The sequence below is a fragment of the Pseudopipra pipra genome, chromosome 15 (assembly GCF_036250125.1).
Source record: "Pseudopipra pipra isolate bDixPip1 chromosome 15, bDixPip1.hap1, whole genome shotgun sequence".
In the NCBI taxonomy this organism is placed as follows: Eukaryota; Metazoa; Chordata; class Aves; order Passeriformes; family Pipridae; genus Pseudopipra; species Pseudopipra pipra.
Window position 1 is genome coordinate 16,980,065 of NC_087563.1, and position 27,494 is coordinate 17,007,558.

Sequence of the window (27,494 nt, forward strand, 5' to 3'; positions counted from 1 at the left end):
AACCTACCTCTGAAACCACGTCAAACCCGACCCCTCTTGTTACACCAGTCTTCATACTGGACAGGCAAGCTTGTGCTTCTGAATATCTACTCCTTTTTTAAACACAGGCAGAATACATTGTCCCCTTTTCATGTCACATAAAATCCACAGGTGAACAGTCAAAAAAAGATTCACTGTCGGGTGGCATGTGAACTATACTGGCATGGAGGAACACCCTTTTCTAGCTGGGTTGGTCATATGATTGGTATTTGGCAGAGAATCATAGCATGACTCAGTGAAATCTTTTCAACAGTGAAGCTTCTCATATAGTAAACATTCCCAAGCACTAGACTGGAGTTTTATTTCACTCAAGTAAAATCCCATTATATTAAATTATAACGTGGGGACATTCTCTACATTAATTTAATGGATGCAGCTCTTCAGGTTCTCACCATCTGTTCTACCCTTTAATTACAACCCCAAAAAAGCACAATTCACAATTCCATGATAAAAAAGGGAAGTAGAAGTGATTTGGATGCACTACCAGCATCTGCTGCATGCTTGACAATAAGATGTACTTTGCTGGTAACACCCCTGCTTTAAAAATACATATTAGTAGTTTCAAGTGGATAAATTTAGTCATTCCCTCACCTAGAAATCTTACTGTCCAGTGCTGTGGTTCTGACTTTACCTTAGACAGAGCTGCTTTTCAGGACAAGTGAAAATACCTTTGTGTCTGCAAGCCATTGAACACTGCAGAACCTTTTGAGGCAAGTGAAAAGCAACACATACCCTCTGTCAGTATTTTTTTAGAGAGGCTGCCCTCTCTAAAAGGGATGTATATATGTATATATATGTATTCCTTCTGGATGATATGTAGAGAGCATTAACATTTAAAACAGATGAACAAAATGCAAGTATTTGCATTCAGTGACACTGCCCAGAAGCTTTTTCACAGACATAATAATGAGTTTGTTCTCCTAATAGTTATTACTTTTCTGCTAAAGACACCTCATACTTTGAAGAAAGTGTATTTCAGTTTAAAAAAATCTACTCATATAAGGAGCAAAAGTAATAGTAGCTGTAACACTTCACAGAAGGGGAAGTGGGAGTTGGAATGGCCCTGAAGATTTTAAACAGATACAAGAGACATCTCCTGTCTCCTGATCTGTTCACCAGCCCGTGGTGCCTCCTGCTATACTGGTTTCCTAGTACAGAGTGAGAATGAGAGTTATTTTCTTCAACACAGAAGTGCATTAAATAGTCACATAAAACCAGAAGAACTTGTTTTGGAAGAAGTCAGCCCTATCTCAAGGCTACTGCAACGTACACACCTTTATTATGGAAATTCTTTCACTTGGTGTATTATCTACACATGAGTAATTCTTGACAGATTTTGGTGCATTTCCTGACTCTCCAGTTGGACACTGTCAAAAAAATGGAGCTGTAGTAGTGATACCAGTGAAGTTTTTCTGACTACTAAAAGAATAAATATGAATGATTTTCTGGTGTAAGAGAGAAAATTTGTTAAGGGAAATGTAAATATAGAGAGGGAAATTTATGAAAAGGTACATTGAGAGACTTCATGTAGGAAACAGCTGCATTACAAGAATGGTTGGTTTAACACTTATGCTGTTGAGAATAAATTGTGTTATAGCTCTGGTGCCTGGAAGGTGATGTTTCTGAAATAAACATTCTTCTGAAGAAGTTCAAATGGATTTTTTAAAGATTTTTTTTTTATAGTAAAGTGTGAATCAAAATTAAACTTGCTGGGCAGTGCCCCCCAGCATGAGACCAGTGATTCTGTTCCCTTGTGAAGCTGGAACTCCTCCCTCTCATTCTTCATGGCTGAGATCAAGCACTGCTGTGATAGACCCTGCACTGCCTCTCACTCACTCAGTCCTGATAAATATGCATTCATTATGGAATTGAAAAATTCTGATTGCTCAAGTTAATGACAGTTTTCTGAAACCAGTTCTTCTCCCTGATAATATACCTGATAACATTATTTGACTATGGAGTAATTATTCACCCAATGAAAACAACAGTCCTAATTTCACTGATCTTTTCAGTTTCTAATCTGAGGAGGAAAACCACACTGCTGAAGTGTACAAATTAACATCGTGCTTGTGCTAGATATGTACACCTGGGAGTACATCTCTGTGTACCTGGGCAGCAAGGGCAGTACGAGCTCCTGCCTTTGAGCAGAGAGACTGAGCTTTTGGATGCCCTCAGTGCCTGTGAGTGACACTCAGGGGGTTACTCAGCTCAGGGTCAGTGTGCACTGGGGCAGCCCAGCACAAACCCAGCTTTTAACCTGCAAACCTTAAGGATTTGTTGGTTTGGGCTTCCAACAGCTGAGGAGGGGGTGACATCTGCATGACAGACAGGCAGGACAATGCAGTGCAGTTGTGCACTCTGGGGCCAACACAAGGAGTGTTACTTTGCCAGGGAAAGTGCTCAGCAGTTCCCACTGCTGCCATACCCATCACTGAGGAAGTCAGATGCTCTGGCAGTAAGATCCCAGGCCCAGCTGAAATGCCAGGAATTTTGGCATTACCACCTTCCAGTGAGATTAATGTGTCACCCTTTGTGGCCATTTCTCATTCTTTTGCCAAGTGTGAGATTTTCATCAGTCAAATTCATAACAGTGTATTTTTAACTTTCAGGATATTTGCCTTATGCTCAACTCCAGGGAGAAAAGCCAGTTTAGAATGACATTTCCAGAGCTCCTGAGGTGTTGTGGATCATTTGGCCAAATCCAGTTCTGTGAGACTGAAAAGGGGAAAAAAGAAAGTTATGGACAGGGAGAGGGATAGAGGAGAAGAATAGTAATCAGGAAGAATGGGTGCTAGCTTTGATGTGATAAAGGCATTGATCAAAGAGGGAGGTCACAGCATGCAACAAAATAGGACATGAAAAAATAAAATCTGCTCTTCAAATAGAAGAGATCAGGGCTTGTTGTTATTGTGATCACAGGGAGAGCAGGGAAGCTTGTTACTGCTGAATATTACATCTAATAGATCTAACACATCTAATTGTAATATTAATGTACTGTAATCTTACATCTATGACATGTAATCTTCACAGGATTGATCACTACCTCTTCCCAACATTTTTCATCCTTCCCAAGTCACATGTGTTTGGTGGATGTGATGAGGAAAGGTGGGGAAAGGTGACACAGCTCAGGGGTGGAAGGGTGAATGTCTCAGCTACTAAAAATGGAGACAGTACTTTGTGTATGAACACAGAGTTACTAATGAGGAAACTCAGGTTTATCAAGTGCAGCTCTATCCACCTGGGGGTTATTCTAAGTAATTTACCATTGTTACTCCATTTTTCATGTTTATATATTTACTATTCTTACACTCACAAATATTTTGACTGTCATTGAGTTGGAATGACTGGTAGTTTCTGCTTAGGCAAGGTAGGATTTCCAAGGATACTCATGCTCAGGACTGAGGTGGGCTGACAACACAGGACTTTGTAACTCCAAAGCTGAGGCAGTCCACACATTTTGACTTTAATGAATATCTTTATTTTTATTAATATTAAAATGACATCTCAAAAAAAGAGGAGACAGTTCTATTTAGACTCTATATAATAGTGCAAATAATTTCAGGTTGCTACAGCATGTTCTTCCAGACCACCCTTAAAATAAAGCTTTTGATGGGAATGCTGTTACGTAAGGCTGCAAATGAGATTTGGAACAATAAAAATAATTATACAACTTGCCACCTATTTGTAATACCTAAGATGGAAGGCACTGAAATTCTGAATGAGAATATTCAAAGAGCAAAGCACAGCAGTGAACCCTCCTGATTACAATGAAATCTGATTCAGTATTAGGTTAAAAATAAGGTCAAGTTCTTATTTGTAACTAGCTATTACTAATAATACACTTGTTAACCACAGTGAAGCAAAATCAGGACCTAAGAATAAGTGTGGCTGTGCAGTGCATTTCTCCTTTGTCCTTTAGCACACACACAAAGAGATTTCAAAAGAAAATACCCCTCCCCAGGCTCTCTATTCAGGGGAAGCATTTAAGCAGCAGCCAGGACACAGCACTGCTTGGAACTGAGCTTGAGAGCTGGATGGCAAGGCAGCAGTTTAGCCAAGCCATCTTTAGCAGGTCATATGTACCTATTTTGTCACACAAGACACCTGTGACATCTCCAAACCAACATGGATATTATATTAACATGCACTAGAGGTCATGGGTTCTCCCCAACTGGGTTCATGCTTCCTTCACTTCAAGATGGTGGCAGGAAAGTGAGGGAGGAATAATTCACATTTTCTTGCTGCAATTCTTTTTTGCACAGTTTCTGTAGCTTAGCTGCTTGGCCCAGATCAAAGTCATTAAGGCAGTAACTGTGATGTAATATGAACTGATGAGTAAATATCTGAAAAAAAAAGAAAAAAGCTTTAATATGCAGAGAATCTTCTGCATTCACCCAAATAAACAGGGTACAAAATTGCTCCAGCAGTTGCCTGGCTGAAGTGTAACAGGATCTCCAAGAGGCACAGAATAAAGGTAAGAATGGTTAAGTGCACAGGGAACGACTTTGCAGGGGCACAGTTAAAGAGCAGAAATGTTATGATAATCACAGGCAAAACGTCACCTGGATTTATAGACATTTAATGGGGTAGCAGTCTCATTCCAAGGAAAACGATCCTTGTTATGTCCCTGAAGCCTCCCCAGCTACATTAGCCAGCTGCCTTCTTTTGGATTAATTCCTACATTTTGGCCTAAGTCTGTGTAACAAGAGGAAGAGAGAAAATGCATCCTGCAGAGGTTTTAGCCAGAATTCGGCTGCCTCGTATTTTTCACAGGAGTGAGCAGAGCAGCCCCTTGCTAAGATGTTGCAACTCAAAAAAACCCACCTCTTACAAGTCCTACGTTTTTCAGATTCCTAAAGCCAACCATCTGAAAGCCAGAAACTGGTTTCTCCATGGGGTGCTGGCACAAAAAGCAAAGATATATCTATCCCATATCTGACACAGGAAGCTTTACGTAGGAATTGTCTGTACAAGGCATGAGGGATGTGCCAAGTTTGTACCACTCATAAAAAAACCACTTTGGATCATATTATCTCCATGACAACTGTTTGTGTGTATTAATAATTTGTTGTGTGCTTAAACAGAGCCTATGGGAAGGACTGAATAATAGGAGTTCTTCCAAAGCAAGCACTTGTAACGCAAGCTGTGCTGATCAGAGTCACACCAGCGATCAGCGAGCCTAAAGCCTCCCAGCACGAGCTTAGCAGGACATTTCACAGATGCTTATCTGTGTAAGAGGAAGGAATTTAAGGATGGGCCTAAGTATCTATTGAACTGGGGTCTCTAATCCCGACTCTAAATGCTTCTGTCGTGTTTGGAAAGTGAATTAACTTCAGGATCTGTTTCCTCACGGGGCTGAAGCCAGGTGTTTGTCCACCCGGCCACAAAGTGACAGTATTTGTCCTGGCAGAGGTAGCATTGTCCAGGGCTCTATGGATTAGAGCTGTTAGGTGGTGGATGGGAAGGACCATGTGCTCAGCTGCACTGGGATGTACCCACTGCCCCAAGGCTCCTTCCAGCCAGCCAGGCTGGACTCAAAGGTTAAAGTACCACACTCTGGGGAGAGAGAAGGGCATAAAATATTAGCAAAATATTAAACCCCTAACATTTGAGAATGAGCATTCCGTTCTCAGCCTTTTAAAGATTCCTGACTATGAAATATCTGTAACCATAGTGATTTGACAATGTGATTTTCATGGTTACTTTGTAATTTCTTCTTTCAGTAAGACACTGCTCTTCCAGCTTTATCTGCAACACCAGGGAGGATGAACTGGCAGATCTCAGTAATATGTTTTGTGGTATATGAGGTGATTAATAATGAGATTCCATCCTTTACAGGAGCTGTTCAGCTGAAGTGAGTGGGCCTCTGTTGATAGTGGTACTACTGATGTCACTGGTTCTGTCATGTACGATCTGGACTCTGAAATGAGTCAAATACACAGAAATAGTATTTGTTCATGGTGATGTAACAAATATCTGATATAAATTGTGTTCTTCTCCCAATCTTTTGCAATCATTCTACTAAAGATGACAGGATTTGTCTGACTTAATGGGACTATTAAGACACCAAACTTGTATTTTGTCTCAGTAAGTGGCCAGTATCTGAATATGGAAGAGATTACATGATATATACTTCTGACTTCATTCGACCAGGAAGAGTCCCTTTCCCCACAGAGGCAGTTGACTCCCATACTGATGGATGAGTGGCTATACTCTTTGCTTGCAAAAACACCCATGTTAATCAAAGAAGGCAGCCCTACATCAAAAGGTGGCAGCTCATTATTACAACATTGTATAGCCTTTTAATTGTATAGTATAGTCTTAGTATTGTATGGCCTTTTAATTCTGCATTTAGTATTAAAACACCATAGCAACAGACACTTGGGACATGCATTGACAGATAATTTAGAGTCAGTAAAATATTCAGAGAGAGACAAGTGTGAAGAAAACTGATTTACGTGTTCCTTACTCTACAATGCTTAATTGACACTACATTGCATAGTTGGACAATGTGATATAAATCTGCATAGTTTAAACACTGATGTCTCATAGTACAATGGAAATGTTGGTATTACTGCATTAACTGATAGGATTATTGCAGTTGCTAACACGCTCATCAACGAGTTTGGGATTAATTTCAGACTGTTACAGAATTAGTTGGCACTATAGGTGGATTTCCAAAAAGCTGAATAACCTACAGCTGGATGTGTGCAAACAGCAGTGCAGTGAGTGCCCAGTTCACCTCTCTCAGGAATGCCACACGTGTGACACACAGGTTTGACTCAGGTGTCAGCACAGCACTGTGGCCTCACTACCCCTGAGTCATCAGGGCAGCCACACCCAGCAGCTCCCTGGTTACAAACCACACACACACAAGCCTGGCATATATTCACATACTAAATATGACTTATTACTCCCATCTCACAGTTCACAATTTAATCTTCCCGTGCATCTGAAGCACTGACAAACCCCCACCTTACGCAACAAAGCAGGTATTCTTTCATTATTGTGTTCTCTTTGAAGGCTCTGATAACTATCTAAGAAGAGAAAAGCAACTGTGATTCTCTAAACTATTGATTATCACTCTCAGGCACGAGGGAGGAAAGAGATCTGATTTCTGATCTATTCAAAATAGTATGAAGAGAAAATACAGAGCTAATGCTTGAGATGGAGATGAAGATGGAAACCAAAGTTTTCCCCTTCTCTGTGACTGTCCAGATTAAACGAATCCCGAATTTCCTTTGCTGAGTCCCGAGTTCTCCCCTAGTCAGTGGCTTCAGCTGCAAGCAGGGAGTGCTGAATCACCTTCCCCTTCCCAAGTGGCATTTGTCACTGTGACTGTGCCACTGAGTCTTTTGATTATGACTGAGCCTTTTCAAACAGAAAGTGTTCCTTTCTCTAACACTGTGCTCCCAGGAACCAGCACAATTGCTCTGAAGACAGCAGTGATTGTTACTTGGTCTGTGACTGACACCACAAGGAGTTCAAAGATGTAATCGCCTCAAGTTTCATCAAGAATTTCAGTATCTGTAAGGAAAATACAGAGCTAAATGTGCTCTTCAAACATCTGACTATGTCAGAAGGTCAGCAGTCATTAAAGAAAATGAACTTTTGCTTGGCAAGTTACACAAGAGTTGATGTTATTGCTTCATATTATTTGCTCAAGATTATTTTGGGACTACTAAGGAAGATGTGAATTCTTGAAACCTATCAATTCTCAGTAAGTAACACTTTTCCTTCTACAAATTTAAGCACAAAACTAAGTACATCTGAAGATGGGAACCTATCTAAAAAGAGCAACAACATTCTGGAAGGAAAACAAAGCACCTGAGTCAGGTCATTCAAACAAACTCATGTCTACCAGGAGAGTATGACACCAAGAAACCGAGACTGACCTAAGAAAGCAAACATTCCTTACCCCTTGCTCACTATGGAATCCTTAATTTGCTTCAATAGTAGGCAAAGAATTTAACAAGTCAGACTCTGTATTAGGCAAATGATGACCAAGACAATTAGCGCAAATTAACGAGGAAAAGTCCCTGTACCCTCTTGAAATGAACAAATCAACATTTTGTCTAAATTTTGACCCATTAAGTGAAAAAATTTATTTATTTCTTTTTTACTGATCATTTCATGCCTTTTGGAAGTTATTTGAGGGAAATCTTGCATTGACTGATTTCTCTCCCATTTAAGATGCAAATTGCAATAAGACACATAATCTATTACAAATCGGTGATGCCTATTTTCTTCCATTCCTTTTTGTTGCAGCTTATCCCTGTCTTACTGACATATTTCCCATTAGGAAGAAAGGAAGCGTCTGAGAGCACTAAGGTAGCTGAGGTCCACCACTAGTTTCCTGAAAGGACCTGAAAAATGTCCACCTTCCTGAAAGGTTCCTGAAAGGTCCACCACTAGTCTCCTTTACTGAAAGCTTACACTGCACTTCGTGCATTATTCCTGACCAAAAAGGTCAGATTAAACCCCGGTCTTCCAAGAACTCTTTCAATATAAATTGTTTTTTAAAGAAACGCCACACAGCCTTTCTAACCTAAGTACTACATGGTGGTACAAGCGAGCTGATATTATGCTTACGATTTAAATCTGAAAAGCTTTATTTTTTAAACACCAACACCAGCAAGCGCCCTCTCCTTCCCTGTTCCCTGGAGGACAGGGTAACGGTGCTCAGGACTACGGAATCATGGAATTGCTGGGGTTGGAGGGCACCTCTGGAGATCGCCCTGCCCAGGCAGGGTCACCTGGAGCAGGTGACAGGGGGACGTGTCCAGGTGGGTTTGGGAGGTCTCCTGAGGGGGGGAGACTCCACGCCTTCCCTAGGCAGCTGTTCCACCCTCAGCCTTAAGCTGTTCTTCCTCATGTTGAGGTGGGACTTCTTGTGTTTTAGTTTATGGCCATTTCTCCCTGTCGTGTGGCTGAAGAGAGCCTGGCACCGTCTCACTGGAGATATTTATGTGCATTAATTACAGGGAGAACCACAAACACTGCGGAGCCGCACAAAGCCATTGGGGACCCGCGTCCCGCCTTGTGCCCCGCGAGGAGCCGGCGCTGGGCACACGGGGACAGGAGGGGCAGGCATGGCCACGGCAGCGACCCCGTCGCGGCGGTACCGCCGCTCCCGCCTCAGGGCTGGGAGCAGCCCCGGCAGCCGCCTCCCCTCAGCCCCTCACGGGCTCCAACCCCCCGGCCCGCGCGCCCCTCAGCGCGCACTCGCGGCCCCGCCCGGGCGCTGCGCAGGCGCCGTGCGCTCCCGCGGCGTCCCCCTCCCCGCGGCGGGGCGGGCGGTGACGTCAGCAGCGGCGGCCATTACACGGTGCGGAGCGAGGAGCGGCAGCGCTGCCGCAGCCGGAGCGCCCCGGGCCGGCCCCGTCCCTGAGCCCCGCGCCCGTCGCCCGCCCGCCCTGACGCGTCGCGGCCGCCGCCGCTGTGGGGAGCGCGGATCGCAGGGGCCCGCGGGGCGGTGCGGCAGCAGCAGCCGGTGAGGAGGAGGAGGGAGAAGAAGAGGAGGAGGAGGAGGAGGAGGGGGAGAGCGGGATGGAGGAGAAGGTCTTCACCAAGGAGCTCGACCAGTGGGTGGAGCAGCTCAACGAGTGCAAGCAGCTCTCCGAGGGGCAGGTGAAGAGCCTCTGCGAGAAGGTGAGGGGCTGCGGGGCCGGGCGGGGAGCTGGGGCGGCCGGGCGGGGGTGCCCGGGCGGGCCGGGGGCGATGCGGGGCCGGGCCGGGCCGGGAGGGGAGCGGGGCCGGGAGCGGAGCGGGGCCGGGAGCGATCCGGGAGCCGCTCCGGGCTCGCGGCGGCCGCTCGGCGCTGCCGGAGCCGCGGCCCCGCCTCCCGCCCGCTCAGCGCCTCCTAAAATGGCGCCGCGGCCGCGATGGATCCTCGGGAGAGACCCCCGAGAGACCCCCCGGTGGAACGGTAAATCACCCCCCGGAGCGAGAGGGGCACAATGGAAATAAAAGCTTGCGGTGATCGGGTGGAAATCACACGCCTTAAAGAGCTGCTGCTTTGATTTTTTTTTTCTTTTTGTGTTTTTCATGATATGAATAAGCACCGATACGTTTATAGCTCATTGAAAAATAAACTGGCATCAGGGCTTTGGTTTCTCTGAATGAGGTTCTGGATTTCATGGAATTCACAGAATAAACGTTCGAGATCCTGTATAACTGGATGTGTTTTTAAGGTGATGGATGGGGAAGCATTGGAACTCGGATGTTACAGAGCGCTGTGTTGATTCAGGCATTTGTGGCATAGAGAGGTTGTAAAGCCAGCCCAGGATAGACTGGTTGCCTTTTCGAAATTCAAGAAAAATTTTGTTCTGGTAGCATCCATATGCATTTTCCAATTGGATTCTAATTCTGGGTGTAACTTAATAGCTGAGTTGGTTTTTTTTTGGTGTTTTTTTTTTTTAACTGAGGGTTTTGTGTATTCTTACATTCCTAGACTGAAGGATGGAATATTTGTGAATTGTATGGGAACTGGACATTAAGGAATACGGGTAGTTATCACTGTACTGAGTTCTAAAGAAGCCTCCATACTTGCCACAGAAAGTAGTTAGAATATTTTAAATTTGGAATCATGCCTTCAAATACTACACCATGTTGTTTTTGAAGCAAATTGTTTCCAGAGGACTGTCTATGAACCTAATAAAGAACTTTTGGCCAGACGGGTTCTTGCTCCAGTACAGATTTTAGTTCACTTGTATTCCAGCAACTCAACATTTTTTCCGTTTGATCCAGGCTGTGTATTTTAAACGGAGCTGCGAGCAAGTGGCAATGTCACTGCCTGGATGTTTCCATGTGCCTCTCCAATGACAGTGGTCCAGCTTCTTCCTTGTATTGCTTTGTTTGAGAGGCGAGTGTGTCACTTGCCATCATCTCTAAACTGAAGGGTGCAGAGTCCTGAATCCCACAGGAGTGGGTGTGTTTTGTGGGGCTGGATGGTAACTTGCAGGACCATGAGGGATATACAGGGAGCTTTCAGTTCATGGGGGTTTTGGTTCAGTGAGGAGCAGGCATGCCACTAGAAATTCCTTACAGAGGATACAGTAGTCCCAGTCATCATTGTTGCACGAGATGACGTTTTCATTTTTTCCCAGTGAAGAATGGAAATGAGCTTTATTTGTGGATAAATGTGTAATGCTCGTCACCAAGCTAATGGTAAAGGAGAAAAGAAAGTTGTGTGTCCACCTGCTGGGTGTTGACATGAGAGTCTAGGAGAATGTTTGAGAGAAATCTACCTGAAAAATATCATTTAGTAGCAACCTTCAGGTTGTCTCAAGTCAGGTGTCTGTGAGCAGCTCCAGACCAAAGGTGGCTGATCTCTGGATAGTGGGATGGAATTCCCTGCGTGTGCCAGGTGTGGGCTCAACACTGTGCAGAGAACAGCCACAGCCTGGGAATGTTACAGAAAGGTGATTTGTTACTGGTAACTACAGATGGATTTACTGGGACTCTCTGCTCAGAGTAGTTTAGTTTCTACATGGTTGCTGATGCAGGGAATTGGAAGCAGGCCCTTGACGTCTGAGTTTTCCATCAGGTTGTCTCTGCCCCTCGAGTGGGAAGCTGTGATTGTGGAAGCAGGGCATGAGCAGAGTTCTGCACCTTCCTGCTGAGGGACAGCACCTGCTTGAAAGTGTTTCCATGTCTCCAGCACTGACTGTCAGAAACCTCACTGAGTTGTGCTTCGTTTGGACTATTTAAGTAGTTTCATGGATGTAATCACACCAAAAGGTGGTTTTTCCACAAATAGCTTAATGTCTTAAGGGCAATACCAAACATAGCTCGCGTTCCAAAGGACAGTAAAGACCCTACTGGGTATGAACTGTTGTTCTTCACCACATTTCATTGTAGCTAGGGCTAGTTAAAATAAACAAATAAAAAATATCTTTGTGAGAACTTTTCCCCTATAACATGTGAATGGGATGATCTCCCTGACTAGTATTTCTTGATCTGCTGTGTGCAGTGTGGTGCCTGTGTAATGAGAACAAGCCTAAGGGCTCTCTTGTATTTCAGTATTGATACCTGAAGAACATAACAGCATTTTATGAGCATGATAATTAAGTGTGGCCTTTTGTGCATCCCAGTTACTGTCTTGGTGCATCTTACATCAGCCATGGTTACCTGGGTGATGGTGGTGGTGGGAACTGGGCAGAAATGTCTTTGAAATCTGGGAGTAATTTGTAACCATGAATAATACATAATACATTCACAGATGATTTGAAATAATATCAACCTCTGAGTGGCAGCTAAATTATTCTGGGCTTAATACATGCTGTGTGTTTAATGTTGCATCAGTTTAGTGACCGACTGTGTGTGCTTTGCTTCAACATTTAAGTGTAAGTTCTGAAAAAGTGGTCAAAATATGCCCAGTATAGTTCACTGTTACATGTCAGCAGTGTTTGTCCTGTTAACACTGAGTTGTTTATTGACAGAGGAGAAAGGAAGTCCTTTATTGCCAGGTGAGGGTTTTTCCACTGGCCATTTTGAATGAAAGGATGCTGGTTTGGAATTTCTTTTCCATACATTGTGAGGGTAGAGGGAAATGGTGTTGCCTCATCACTGGTGTATAGGTGGCCTTTATGACAGGAGGTTGGGGGTGTGGTGCATTGCTCAGGAAGGTGGGATGACAGTCTAAAAATGCACAAAGGAATGAGTTGAATTTGTGGATAGTTTCCTTTGGTTATTGCAGAAGGGATCTAGTGCAGGTGGAGGCAGAGGTGTCAGTGTCTCCCCTGGAAACGCTAGTTTGTGATTAACTGGGTTTGAGCACAGCATCAGGTTTTTAGAGAGAGAGGACAGTTTGGTCATATAGCTGTGTAAAGTGTTCATAGCTTTTGAATTACTGGTGAAATGCCTCTGAATGGGCAGTGCTGCTAGCCAAAATATTTTTAAACTAAACAAAGGGCTGATACTGGGAAAGGCATTCAAGAAACCTTGATTCAGGCTTTGTCTCCTGCAGTTTTTGATCTGTAACAATGATCTTGGTTACATATGCTTTTTGATTTGTCATCAGTGCTAATTTTCATAGAATAAATACATTTCTGGGCCATACTGTTCTCTAGTATGTACCTTGTTCATGGTGTATTTTTCTGACTTTTTTTTTCCTGTTGCAGAATTTTGAATTTGTTTAACACCTGATATTCCAGGTTAGATTTTCTCTAACCTAACAGGCTTGTACCTACTGCAGCTGTATGAGCTGCTCCAACTCGTGTAGCTTATGTTGAGTGCCTTAGTTCTGAGAGGGCAAGTATATTAGTGGTGAAGCTTTCTTTTGGGTCAAGAAAAGCCTCTGCAATCAAAGTTCAGTTCCTCCAGTGCATAGGACTGGCATGTTTTGTGGATCTCACTCCTATGTTTTAAGCTGAGTTGTCTGCCCAGCTTCTTTTTCAGACAGAGGCACATGCTCCCTTCTACCTCCTCTGCTGTTCAGGAGTCACCTTTCTTAGCTGATTATTTTTGGCCAGAAGTGAATGTTTTAAACTGTCTCCAGCTGCATTTGCAAGGGCTTTTCCATTAGCTAGCTTCCCATATCCATCACGTATAACTATTCTTCAGACTAAGATGATTGTGAAAATTATTGTTCCTGTCTGAACTTGCTGTAGATCAGCCAAAAAAGCTGCCCCAGCAGAATTCCCTGGTAGTGAGAGTATCTGTGTGGTGGGCTGTGCAGTGGGCAAGGTGTGTGTCCCTCCACCCTGGCCCTGGCACAAGAGGAAGGTGCAGCACTGCACTTCTGCCTTGCTCCTGCACTGGCTTCTGGATTCTCTACTGAGGGAACCTTCACCTGCTGCCAGTGGCAGGAGGGCCCCTCTGGAGCTGTTCAGGGGGCTCTGGGAGACCAGAGGTTGGTTTAGAACTCCTTCACTGCTGCTTTGTGAAACATCCCCAGGGGCCAAGTCATTGATGGGGGTTATGTAGTTACACCTTCCATCTCTGAAGAGTTACAAGTGTACTGTACAGAGCCTCTTGTAACATTTTAATAACTCTGGTTTTGATTATTCCAGAACATTTTCACCAAAAAAGTCAATCCTTTTACTCCCAGTGTTCTGGTTTGTTGCTGATTTTTTTTTTGTTTTGTTTTGTGGTGGTTGATAATATAAAATGGAAATTCTTTAAACAGAAGGCATTTGAAGTGTCAGCCTTCCAGTCTTCTCACCTAGTCCTGATTATACTCACAACACCTTGATGTGCATGTGAGAATTTAGTCTTGTGTGTGCCAGTGATTGTAGCATCAGCAGCTTTCTGCTTTTTTTCAGTTCTAATAAATTCTATAAAAATCGAATTGTGCTGGTGGTGAGGTGTTTTGGTCTTGGCTTTTTGGTTTTTAATTACAGCATTAGTTGTGATCAAATAGGAGTGAGAGATATTTGGGTTGTTTTGGGGATAGCTTCAGCTAACAGAAGTAAGCACTCCTAAGTCAGAGCAAGTTCCTATTTGAAAATACCTTCCAGTGCTGGTTAGCTCTGAAGTACCTCTCTTGGGTTTTGACACACGAGCCTGCCCCATCCTCCATCTGGTGTTCTGACTGCACCTCCACCATCACTGTGCCAAGCTGTGGTTGGAGTTGTTGGAGCAAAAGGGTTGAAAACCTTTGGAGTTCATTGTATGAAGCTGGACTTGTGGATATCAGGCACAACTAGTTTGGGAATGGCTTTAGCCTGTTTCTTTTTTTACAACTGGAATGATTCAAAATGAATACAACTTGTTCTACAGATGGGACTGAAAACAGTGTAAGTGGTCAGCTTCTGCATTACTGCCCTGGCTGTGTTTCTTGAAAGTCCCATGAGGGGAGGAAGGCATCTGGATTTCCCAAGCTATGTGGCCCCCTATGTTTTGAAAAAGCTTTTCTAGACTTTTTTTAAAATTTAAAATTAAACACGCTAAGATCTTTTATATGAAGCAAAATAAGGACATTGAATTTTTTCAGAGAAGCTCCTTCCTTCAACTACTGATTATTAAATAGCAGTTCCCCTTTCCTTCTCTTATATCTGCATCTGAGGGAAAGAATATTCCATCAGTTAACACTGAATTTGTAAGACTGCTACCGATTTTTCCAAATGGAAGTGTTGAGGGAACTATCAGGGCTACAAGTGGTGTCAGTCATGACTTCGTGATACAAAGGCATACAGGGTTATTTGGCAGAAGTTCAGTGCTTGCATGCTTTCTTGTAGACCTTCTAGAATTGACAGGAGATAAAGGAAGGTGGTTATCTCAATCTTAGCTGCAGTACTGGCGTTGGGATTGCTCTTCTGGCTGGCTAACATCTTATATTTAAACTGGTCTGTCTTTGAACCAAACAGAAGAGACGAGAACTGAATATTTAGATGCTCGTCAGAACCGGAGAGAAAGCAGATCTGTCATCTTCTGTTTCAGTCCTGGCAAAAGAGTATTTTGCTGCTGTGACTTCTCTGTGGATGGAAATCCTGGTTTTACTTACTTTGGAATACTAAATAATTAAATGTCAGCGGGGAGCTTTGTGTTTTAATTTTGTTCCTACTTATACATTCACATTGAACTCCTTAGTGGATTGCCAAGTTCAGCAGAAATCAGTTCCCCATTTGTGTCGTGTGTAATCTGGCTGCTGCCATGGCTTCTTCACAGAAGGGTGATATTGGAGGCTTCATTTACCTAGTTTTGTTTAAAATGTCAGACAGTGAATGAAAATACCTTTTGTTTTAAAAATGAGTCCACTTTTTGTTGGAACACGTTCTCTTTCCTCCTCAAGTAAAGGGGTGATGGGGGGAAACCTTTAAATTGAAAAGCGTGGACTCTGCAGAAGAACTTGCTGACTGTAATGGATGACTTTGCTTGGGACTGGAATCTCTTCCAGGTCATGATGTTTGGCCAGCTAAGACCAGTATTCATCCCAATTAGCTGATCACTGTGCCTTTAGTCACATCCTGTGCACCTTGGCCACAGGAAATCATGGGTGTGGTCGAAGGCTTCGATCTCATCAAAATGTCTTTGTGGTAACTCCCAATAACTATTTGTCTGGGTTACTGTGGATGCCTCTCATCACACACTTTACTAGACAACGTGGTGGGCTGCAGGTGTGAATTCTGGTCTGCCAAGAGTGACACTTCACCATCTGCAGCCATGGCTTTGGAACTATGTTGTCTAATTAAAATGGTTGTATTTCCTTTACTGAGTTAGTGGTGATCTTTGGTAAGTGCTTCATAGTGCTGCTTCGAGCATTGATTTACAAGTCTACACAGACACACTGGTGTTCACTGTTTGATTTAGGTCTTGTTATTTTTCTTTTATATGCCCCAGAGTTTTTCAGGGTAGGTAATTGGGCTGAGTTGTCAGAGCTCCTGCTACAATGTAGGGACCTAAGAAGGGGCTGGAGTAATAAGAAATATCTGGTATGTTCTGGAAACACAGAGGAATTTGGTTGCAGATTAATTCAGAGGATTTTGCAGAAATGGATCACTTGAAATTAATTCTCTGAGACAAGGTTGAGGTACTCTGCTCAAGAGGGAAACTCGCTTATCCTCAGTGTAGCGAGAGTTGAGAAAGAAAGAAGAGGATGGATTATGGCTTTTGTGGCACTTACAACTCTGAGCCTTAATTTGTGGCATGGAGGATAAAATTATATATAGGGAACAGGGGAAATAAGAGAGATGTCTGCATACACACAACCCCTGCATGTCATGAAATATGTTGTGAGGGTCTGAAAATCATACTGTAATAACTTTAGTAGTCATGCATTTTTTTAAATTCTCATCCATGGCTGTTCATTCACTTGGATCTTGCATTGTCTTAAAACAATGAAGCTGATCTTTGTGTTTTAAGAACAGTGCTTTGCATAGATGTGCTTTGTAAACAGAGGCACCCAAACAGTGTGGTACTGTTCCACTGGCCCTTTAGATGCTGTGCAGCAGGCCAGGAACAGTTTGATTCTAAAACACTAGGGTTTAGGTATTTTTATGCAGTGCTACTTGCTTTACAATGAAGTGAAAATGCGCTGTTTTCTTGTGTGTTTAAACCAATATTGGTTTTATTCCTGTTGTGCTTTGGGATCATACAAGTTGTCTTTTTACAATGTCAGCAGAATGGCTGAGCAAGCCAGTATCAAGTCAGAATGAACTCCAGTTGCTGTGACTTAAGCTGAAGTGTACTTGATATGTGCTTATTGTGTGAACTTTGAGATTGTTCTAAGTAAAGTACGTGACTTTCCACCTCAGCAGTAGTGACAGTTGTGACAGCATTGCACTTGGTTCTTATGCTCTCCATGTGCAACTGTGTTGCACAGCTACATGGTTTTTCTGCATTAGACTTTATTGATGCTTGGATGTAAAATCAGCATTTACCAGCTTGAAGTAATTGTGTTCTTTTCATCTTAGTCTGTATCTGTTTGCACTTGATTTTGAAATCTGAGAAAAAATAGTTGGACTGATTTGGAGTTTAGGGTCTAACAACTGTAATGTAGCAGATTGTTGGTAACGAGTTTTTGCTTAAGTTAATTAATCTCTAAGTTGTAGCATATCACCACAAGTCAAACTTCTATGGTGTGGGGTACTTACAAGGGTTGAAGGTGTACAGAAATAATGCTAAGAATTGTTAAGAACTGAAAAAAGGCTGAAATACAAAAGAATAAGTGTCCAAGAAAAATCTGTTTCAGAATTGTATAGTTGTTTATCCCGGTGATAGACAATGAAACCTGGTCATTTCAAGATGTTGATGTCAAAATACTGCAGTGTGTTGCACTGTTATCCTTAGTGGCAATAGGTCACTGAATTTTTGAAGTTCAAGGGGTTGTGGGTGTGCTTCTTTCTCTTCCTTAGTTCACCTTTGTGAGATGGTTGGATCAGTTGTTTTTTGCCTTGTGCTGAAGGATGCTGAAGATTGCTCTGCTGCTTCCTTTCCATGAGGAAGAGCAGGAGAGCTGCTGGTGGGAAGTCCATTTGTTGGAAGGGAGGATGGGCAGGGAGGGAGTTGTGTGATGTGGCTGAGTAAGTAGCATCATCATGGATCTGGCAAAAGGATCAATAAAGAGGGAGTGGAACTAGGTGAGGTTGCACAGGGTGGTGTGTGATCCAGTACAAGGTCAGGGGCACAGAGGGTGCAGTAGTGTTGTTAGTGATCACTTCCCTTTGTGAAACTGGAGTCTTCCATGTGCTGCTGTTTTACCAACCCGTGTTCCTTCCATAGGAATGAATGTGGAAATTTGGGGGTTGGTTGATGGACCGCTTGTTGGTGGCTTGTTTTGAGGATGTTACTTTTCCCATGTTCAGCTCTGCCAAACCTCTTTTCTGGAGTGCTTAATCACTTTAATATATGCCACTCTTAATGTTGTGGGACATAAGGCTGTAAATGGACTAAGCAGTTAGTAACACAGTATTGCATGAAACTGGTTTTAGAACATGGAGATGTTGGAATCCCTGCACCAGCATTCCTCCACTGCAGGATTTAAATAGAGATTGCTGTTCTGCAAGTTGACCTGGAACAGTCTTTTTCCATCAGAGTAGCTGTCTGAGTTATCTACGTGTTTGGTCACGTGAGTATCTGAGTGATTTAATATTTCAGAAACCAAGGAAGCAACAACTCCATGGCTGAGAAGTTCTGCCATTCTCATCTCAGTCAGCACAAACGCTGCATACCTTTGATGAAAAATGAATGCTGCATTCTTTGTGCAGTGCTTCGAGTGTGTTAAGAAAATACGGTGGTAGAAGCAGTCTAATTAAAGAGTAGGGTTTTTATTGGGGTGCTATAAGCATCTGTAAGATTCTCTGTCAAAAGGATAATTAAGCTGGCTAAAGCTTCTGAATGTAAGCGCGTATTAGAAGAGGCTAAAGCTGTTAAAACACCTTCAAAACATCCGGTGAGTGTCACTGCATTAAAATGAACTTAAGTCAGGCTATCTTAAAATAAATCTACACTTTTAGCATCTACCACAAGCCAGCAATGACCTATCTTTAGTAGGAGGCACAGCACGAGTGGAAACTGTCATAGGGGGGTTGACTTCTGTTGTAAATATGTCTGTAAATGCGTCTGCAGAGTGGTTCCAGCCTGGGCTGGTGCTGGGGCATCTCAAGCTCTGTGCAGTGCAGGGTGCTGAACCACGCTGCATTCTTCATTTCTTTGCAGTGTTCAGTAAAACATTTCATGTTCCATCTCATGAACCTCCATCATTAAACTGTGTGGTGCTTCTGTTTGAAGTGGTGACCATGGTGGTCAGCCAGGATGATGTGAGGGGACAGAGAGACCGCTTTTGGGTGGGAGAGTCAGCCACTGTCTTGTGATACCTTGTAGATACCTTGGGTTATAGAATAGAATACAGTTTTTTGTCATTCTGAATAGGAGCACTGACAGTTGAAAAGCAGGGAAATCTTTGTAGATGGTAACTTGTAAACTTGTTACTATTTATATTTCTAATACCTTCTTGATTTAGAAAATTATTGTGGCATGTGTCTGGTGACTGTTCTGAGAACAAACTGTAACAACTGTCTTCGGCTATTTTAAAATTACCTTTCTGATGCTATATTTAGCCTGTGCTGCTTCATACAAATTGCCTTTGTGTGCAAGTTTTATGTACAAAATTCTGTGGGGAAAAAATGGTGATGACAAAGATGTTTCCCAGTTTTGATTTATTAGGACACAACTTGATGTTATTAGTCTGTGTTTAAACACAAAACTTGTTGAGAGAGCTTGTGCAGGTAATTACCTGCTCTGTAATTGCTGGTACCAGTGAGGGCTTATGTTCTCATTGTGCTTCATGTAGGACTCACTGCCTTTGGGGGTGAGTTGTTGTCTGTGCAGATGGATGTCAAGATGTTGGTAGTGTTTTAGCTGTGTCTTAAGTTTGGGCTTTTGGAGGACATTGGCAGGATTTTTAGATTTAATTTTTCCAAATACTTACAAACCTTTTTAAGTTCCAGCAGTGATGATCATTTTTTTATGCTTTTGTAGACCGTTTGAAGTTTCACTGAAGTTGGAAATTACCTCTGAAATACCATTCTCAAGGAGAGAAAACCCCTACCAAACCAAATTTCTGTTGCTAATACAGGGCTGGATAAAGCAAAATATTATTTTAAGTAAAGGGAAACTCTTATCTCAAATGCCTCAGACAAGGAAGGGACAAGAGTTCCTAAAGAGAGCAGGTAGTAGAGAGCAGGAAGTGGTAGAGTGTGCTTTGAATAAAACAACTGTTCATAGACAAACTCAATGAATGTGTTTTTTGTTTTGTAGGCTAAAGAAATTTTGACAAAAGAATCTAATGTACAAGAAGTGCGATGTCCAGTCACAGTCTGTGGAGATGTCCACGGACAATTTCACGACCTCATGGAACTTTTCAGAATTGGAGGCAAATCACCAGACACAAACTATTTGTTTATGGGGGACTATGTTGACAGAGGCTATTATTCAGTGGAAACAGTCACATTGCTTGTAGCTCTTAAGGTAACTTTTCTTCTCAGCTGCACAGTTCTGTATAAACATATATAATTACTCTGCTGACTACACTTAATATCTGTTATGATTTTCACTATGCTGGTATTAGAGGTACACAATCTGACATGTTGGCTGTCTTTAGTTTTCTAAGTCACTCCTTAAAATAAATTAATGTTCGATGCAAGCCTGAGCTTTATCTAAAATGAGTACTTTTTACTTGCCTAAGTAGCAGTCTTTAAGAATTTGCTGAGAGAGATCAGCTTAATGCACAGTTGTACTGAAGTCCACTAGTAATAGTAAATACAATTTGTAATTAATCCCAGAAATATTTGGCAGTTAAAAATTATTCCTTTTTTTCTCAAAGGCTATAGGTGAACCTTAATCTTAAGAAGGGCTTGGTTTTAATTGCTTTATTGCTGGGGATTAAGGGGTGCAAATTGTGGTTTTGGGAAGCCACACGTGTTTTGATGCCTCTCCCATGCACTGTTGTGTTCAGGTCCGTTACCGTGAACGCATCACAATTCTCCGAGGGAACCACGAAAGCAGGCAAATCACACAAGTATATGGGTTCTATGATGAATGTTTAAGAAAATACGGAAATGCAAATGTTTGGAAATACTTCACAGACCTTTTTGATTACCTGCCTCTAACTGCCTTGGTGGATGGCCAGGTATGTTGACATTTGACAGAGTTAAATGTTGTTGGTTGTAAAGAGAGCTCCTAACGCTGCATTCTGTCAGCTCTCAGTTGTAAAGGAATCTCATGCAGATTTTCTCCTAATCATTTATTCTAAACCATTATAATTGCACTCATTAAATAAATAAACTTCATATGTCTGAACTCTTGCAGATTTTCTGTCTACATGGTGGCCTCTCTCCATCGATAGATACACTGGATCACATCAGAGCACTTGATCGCTTGCAGGAAGTTCCCCACGAGGTACTGAAAAATCATTTTCTAAACCAATGAGTTTCATGATTCAGCATGTATTGGGTGGTTGGGTTCACAGGCTGAAAATGAAATTCAGATCAGCTTAGCAATAAGAAAGTGCCTGTCTTCCTGTTCTGGGTTTTTGAAGGAAAGGTGAGGGACACCTGCCTAAAGAAAGAAACATATTAAGTCTCAAAGTGTTGCTGCAACAAGTTGTGTGGGAGGGGAGTGTGTGCAAGTTTTTTGTGTTTTTTTTGGTATTTTGTACTTCACCTCTGAAACATCTTCTGCATCTCTTACAGGGTCCAATGTGTGACTTGCTATGGTCAGATCCAGATGATCGTGGTGGCTGGGGAATTTCTCCTCGAGGTGCAGGTTATACATTTGGACAGGATATTTCAGAAACCTTTAACCATGCCAATGGCCTTACGTTGGTTTCAAGAGCTCATCAGTTGGTAATGGAGGTGAGCAGGACATCCTGTGTGTTCCAACCTTGAATTCTGTGCCTGGTCCATTAATTCTCTGTGTGCCAGAGGTGTGCACGTGCTGCTGTCACAACTGATGGTCCAGCTGAGAGTCTTCCAGAAACTTGACCTTGACAGTATTGATGTGCAGTTACTGAAAGAGCTTCTCAGTTTGACAGTGGGATAACCTTTATTTTGGCCTTTTCTTCTGAAAATTTACAGTAATGTCCCAAACCAGGCTTCAGTACTAGATGTGGCATTGCTTTCTGTGTAGATAAAAAGGTTCTTAAATATGTGTTCCTTGAAAAAAGATGTTTTTTTTTCTTTTTATCCTACATGAGTGCTTTTGTTGTCAGTCTGTAGTTATCTCTGGCAGTTCAGATCCTTAAATGTATGTCTGGATTCTGGTTTTGGTGATCACAGCTGAAGGTTCAGAGTAGATTGTGTGCCTCAGAATTGCTGTTTCAACTTTCTAACACTAATGCAATGGCAAATTCTCGCTGCTTTGTTTTGTTTTGGTTTTTTTAATGTTTAACTCACATCTACTAGTAAGAAGCAACCTGTGAAGGCCAAAATTCCTTTTTCTCTCCAGAAGTGAAGTAAAGACATGGCCTTACCCTTATTTAAAATGGGGTGCCACAAGTGCCACTTAGGGCTTTGCACATTAAAAATTCTATGAGTAGTCAGGTGGTTACATGGGGTACAACAGGTGAACTTGACTGTCATAATTCTTTTTTCTCCCTCTCCAGGGGTATAACTGGTGCCATGATCGGAATGTAGTAACAATTTTCAGTGCTCCAAACTATTGTTACCGTTGTGGCAACCAGGCTGCAATTATGGAACTTGATGATACTCTAAAATACTCCTTGTAAGTATGTTTAAAAATGAGAATTATATTGCCTGTGGTTTTAAGATAGTTGTTGTAGCAAGTTATTTAATTATTGTGTTAAGGTATGGGGTTTTTTTTCCTCCTCTATGCTTTTTGGAGGTGGAGTGAGTGTGGTATTGTTGGATTAGTCACATTTAAAGTCTTGGAGTCAAATATCTGGGACAGTTTTTGAGATGTTCTCTGTCAGATAAAAGTGAGACTCCTCATTTTTGTTTTGTATAACTAATTGGAGTTTAATGAATTACTACAGAGCTACGTGATTTGAGAGTAGGAGTAGTCTGTCACATCTGAGGTAATGCCCTCCTGTAGGTCTAGGCCAAGAGACTTTTGGAATCTTTGAATTCTTCAGATGTTGGGATGTCAGCTTTTTAAGTGAGGTTTCTAATTAACTACCACAGCAACAACTTCACTAGTAAATGGGGGAAAAGTTTAGTGTAAACTGACCTCTTTGACAATTACTGGAGACTTTAACTTTCTAAATATATGTTAATGTTTAACCAGTTTGAGTCTTAAAGCTAAAATTAATCTCTCTCCAGACCTTTTAGTAAGAGGAGTTTAAAATGTGGGGAGTATAAGTACATACTGATAGAAGGGGTGGAAGAGGTTGAACGCTTGGTCTACAGGACTTCAGTTGGGTGGTAAAACTTGGAAAGACTTACCTGGGGTAAACCACTGCTGCTGTAACTCGGGGCTGGAAGGTACCTGAGTGGAAGCTGAGCCCTCGTGTCCTCACTGCTGTGTGCTCTCAGTTTGCAGTTCGACCCGGCGCCGCGCAGAGGGGAACCGCATGTGACCCGCCGCACCCCAGACTACTTCCTGTAAAGAGATTTTAGACCTGTACAGTATTGCCATGAACCATATGTTGACCTAAAGAAAATGGGAAGAGCAACAGTAACTCCAAAGTGTCAGAAAATATTTAACATTCAAACTTTGTTTTCACATGGACCAAAAGACGTGCCATATTCAAATACAAAGCCTCTTGTCGTCAACAACTGTGACCACTTTAGAATGAACCAGTTCATTGCATGCTGAAGCAACATTGTTGGTCAAGAAACCAGTTTCTGGCATAGCGCTATTTGTAGTTACTTTTGCTTTCTCTGAGAGACTGCAAATAATAAGATGTAGACATTAACACCTCGTGAATACATTTAACTTTCCATTTAGCTATAGCTTTATTCAGCATGACTGTAGATAAGGGTAGCAGCAAACAATCATTGAAGCTTAAAGAACATTTTTAAAATAAGTACCAAGGCCTCATATTTGTTCTGAAACTGTTTGTTTGTTTTATTTTCAGGGAATACTGTTTAATTTAATTGTATTGATTTTTTTTTTTTTGTCTGCACTCAGTTCCCTTTTCCACTCTGCCCTACCATATTGTCCCTTGTAATTGTCCAAGGATAGTGAATTACTTTGAACAGAACTGTTTTTTTCTGTAAAACAATTGTTACTGCAGGACAGAGCTGCAGTGTTTTTCATAATAAACTTGTGAACTAAGTATGGAAAAATGTCAAAATCCTAATTGCATCTCAGGTCAACTGTGGTTTAATAAACTAACATGTAGCTGGATGGGTTTTATAAACTTGCATAGAAATTTCCACCTTAAGTAACTAAAACTGAGGTGATCTGGAGTGTGCTGGAAAACTCTGACCTTTTGAATCCTGGGCCTGTGTCTTGCAGCTGAGAACAGCTCACTGGTTACTCACATGTTGCTCTTTCCCTCTTGGTGCTCTACTGAAATACTCAAAAATGGAAGAATATAGGATCACTTAATTGATTGTGTGGCTTATTTTCAAGTGTAAATCTAAGTTTGAGTCATTTACAATGTAGGTGCTAATACTTAAAATCATTTTTCTGAAAAACTTAAGAATAAAACCAGTTTTCTAAATATTAAAGGAAACAACGTGAAGTTTAGTACTACGTGTATTGCCCAAGCTTCTATTCTGAAAAATAGTGGTATGTGGTTTATGTTAACTTCTGTTCAAATATTTCCTTTCTACTAACTTGTTTCAGAATTAGAATCCCAATTTGATAATTTTGTTCAAAACAGAAATTCAAATTTTTTGCTTTCTTAAAGCTTGTGCTTCAAACTTCTTGGGCATGTTGAAAAGACACACTGGGCTGTTGGCTTTATGGAGGACTCTTAATATTCATATTGTTTGAGACTTTAAATTTTTTGGGCACAATGTAGATTCTGTAATAACATGGAGATTTGTTTTCTACTGCTTGTTTCTAAGGGAATGCACTGAAACTTTGCAGATTTCCAACCCACCTGGAGGCCTGGTCTTTGACATGCTTTTTGGGGCTTTCTTGCTTTTCTGAAAAGCTGAAGGCCCACTTAATTCTTTACCTTGCAAAAAAGGTGCTGCATTTCCCAATGTTCCTTCATCCCCTTTCAGAAAGGCTCAAGGGGTTGCTTTTCCTTCAGCAGAATCTCAGCCTCGTGTCATAGGTTGGGTTCCAAATGGCTGCTGGGGAGCTCAGTCTGCTGCAGTTTGATCTCTTGCAGGAAGAAGTGCATGCTAAAAATAAGTGCATCTGAAGTGGCTTTTTTTAGTATATTGGGAGCTTTTGCTTTGATTGCTGTTGAAAATCAATCCTTTGCTGTGGAGAGCAGTTCACGTTCCATTCCTGTCGCTTGCCATTCCCTGTGTTTGTGTAGATAGAACTGTGCTTTCATTGACACCATTCCTTCAAGAGGAATGTCTTTGCCCTATTTTCTGTTTTCCTTGTTGCTTTAATTGGCGTGACTCATCTGCTCTGAGCCCCTTCCTTGCTTCAGTTTCTGTACACAAATCCAAGTGCTTGTTAGTAAAGTCCATGGACAATGTTGGAGTCACTCCAGTTTTTGTGCTTTCCCCAAATTATGCTGTGAGGGTCTGTGCGAAGATTCCATTGAGAAAACCATGTTGTGAGCAAAAACTGGTTACCCTGCTGGAGTACTAACCAGCTAAAAGTGTGTTGGCAAGATTCAAGAGGAGAAAGAAAACTTCAAATGTCAATAATTGGTGTTTGATTTATTGGTAGCTGATCCATTAGTTCACCTGAGCAAGGCTTCCTTCACTTCAGCCTGTGAGGACACTGGCTGCAGAGAAAGGAACATGATTAGGGTTTGTCCTTGTTCTGGAGATCAGTGGTGATGTTTCCTCTGTCGTGACAAAGACTGATGAATTCCAAGAAATGCACAATAGTAGCTGAGAATCCCAGATTGTGGTAGTTCAGTGTTCAAGCAGGAATGTTACACCCAGGGCTGACACTGGGGTTTAGATTTGAGAATGAAATTACTTTTCTGTGAACCACTTTAAAGACTTTCTCCTTTCTCAGAACTTGGCCAGAGCCAGGAGAATCCTGGTGGACAGAGGGGGCTGGGTTTTGGGTTTTCCCTGTTGTGTTTTGCTTTAGACATTTGGCCATATCAGCTGGAAGTGAGCACCCTGCACTGGTGGAGGCCTGTCCTGAACTAAGGGGCCATTAAATCAAGAGACCAAATCACACTCCTACACAGGAAAACATCTAAGTAACTTTGTTTTTGAAAGGAAAAATGAGACAGATTTGAAATGTATAGATTTCTAGGGTTTTTTCCCCCTTCACACCCTCTTTCTGCCCCTTTCTTCTGCCTCTTCCCACCCTGTGCTTTGTTCCCTCTTGCTCATGGCCTCCCTGGGGATTGGGGCTGGCTGCTGCCACAGCCCCTGCTCGTCTGTGACTGAGCTGCCTCTGGAGAGGGATGTTTCTCCAAGGTAACCAGTGTCTGTGACTGTCACTTCCTGCTCATGTATGATTGTTTCCAGCTGCTGATGCTTCTATACACACTCAGTATCCCAAGTGCTTGGGCAGTGTTACCTGGTTTAGGTCTGATAATACCTTGGAAAAATACTGGATACATGGGAGAGAGGGAAGACAGAGCCTTGCCTCCTTCTTCCCACGCGTCTGGGTGGTAACAACAAATTCTGCCCTGGGGAAAAGATGGTGAGGGGAGACCCCTCTGCTGAAAGCTGGGACATTTTACCTGCCTGTATCTTAGTCTGCTTACTGTCAAAATCCATCTGGAAATAGAGAAAAAACTGCTGAGAGCTGCCAATCCATGTTCCATGAGAGGGGAGTTTTGTTTTTGTAGTAGTCAACTGAAATACTGAAAGGCATTTTCATAAAGCAGTTGTAGGTTAAGAGCCTGGGACAAAGTCTTTGACAATTTAAAAATTCAGCCTGAGTCTTAAAGGTAAAGAATTTCCTCCTGTACAAGATAAAACCAACCTTGTTACTCAAGGGCTGGGTTTACTTTGGGCCTTTTTTTCATAGTTCGATAAACACATTCATCTGTTTTCCCCCCTCTCACCCCTTTGTTTCCTTAGTAATACTGGAGTGCAGTTCCTGCTGTTGGAGAAGCTGTGACCTCAGGAGGGGGCTGAAGGATAAATGTTCATTCAGGAAAAATGGTCTGTAAGAAGAGGCAAGTGCGATCACAGCTTTGAATTTCAGATTAAATACTTCTCCAAGTTCAGTGAGTTGAAGGTGTGGCCCCACTCCCCACCTCCTTATGTACCTGTCACACACTCATTTATCACTTGAGTTGCTGCCTGTTTTCTCTGAATGCAGAGCACTCATTGAAACTCGAGGTGTGTTTTAGAGGTTGTTGCCTAAGTTAAAGCAAATTTTACACAAGAGGAGTGGCTTTTCAGTGTTCCATGGTTTTTGGCAGCCATGTACATGGTTTCCATGAGCTTGGATTTTGGAGCCAAATGCAAGCAATGATTTTTGAAGCCCTGTAGAAG

At 42.2% G+C, this 27,494-nt stretch overlaps 1 protein-coding gene across 1 annotated transcript; it reads left to right on the forward strand.

Moving 5' to 3' along the window:
• The first annotated feature begins 9,478 nt into the window (after positions 1 to 9,478).
• Positions 9,479 to 27,223, forward strand: PPP2CA (protein phosphatase 2 catalytic subunit alpha). Its single transcript, XM_064672222.1, has 8 exons — positions 9,479 to 9,690; positions 20,242 to 20,451; positions 20,939 to 21,112; positions 21,292 to 21,381; positions 21,675 to 21,836; positions 22,586 to 22,704; positions 23,475 to 23,543; positions 27,075 to 27,223. Exons 1-8 carry the CDS (start codon positions 9,589 to 9,591, stop codon positions 27,112 to 27,114), a joined length of 966 nt encoding a protein of 321 aa, XP_064528292.1. The 5' UTR covers positions 9,479 to 9,588; the 3' UTR covers positions 27,115 to 27,223.
• Positions 27,224 to 27,494: the final 271 nt, after the last annotated feature.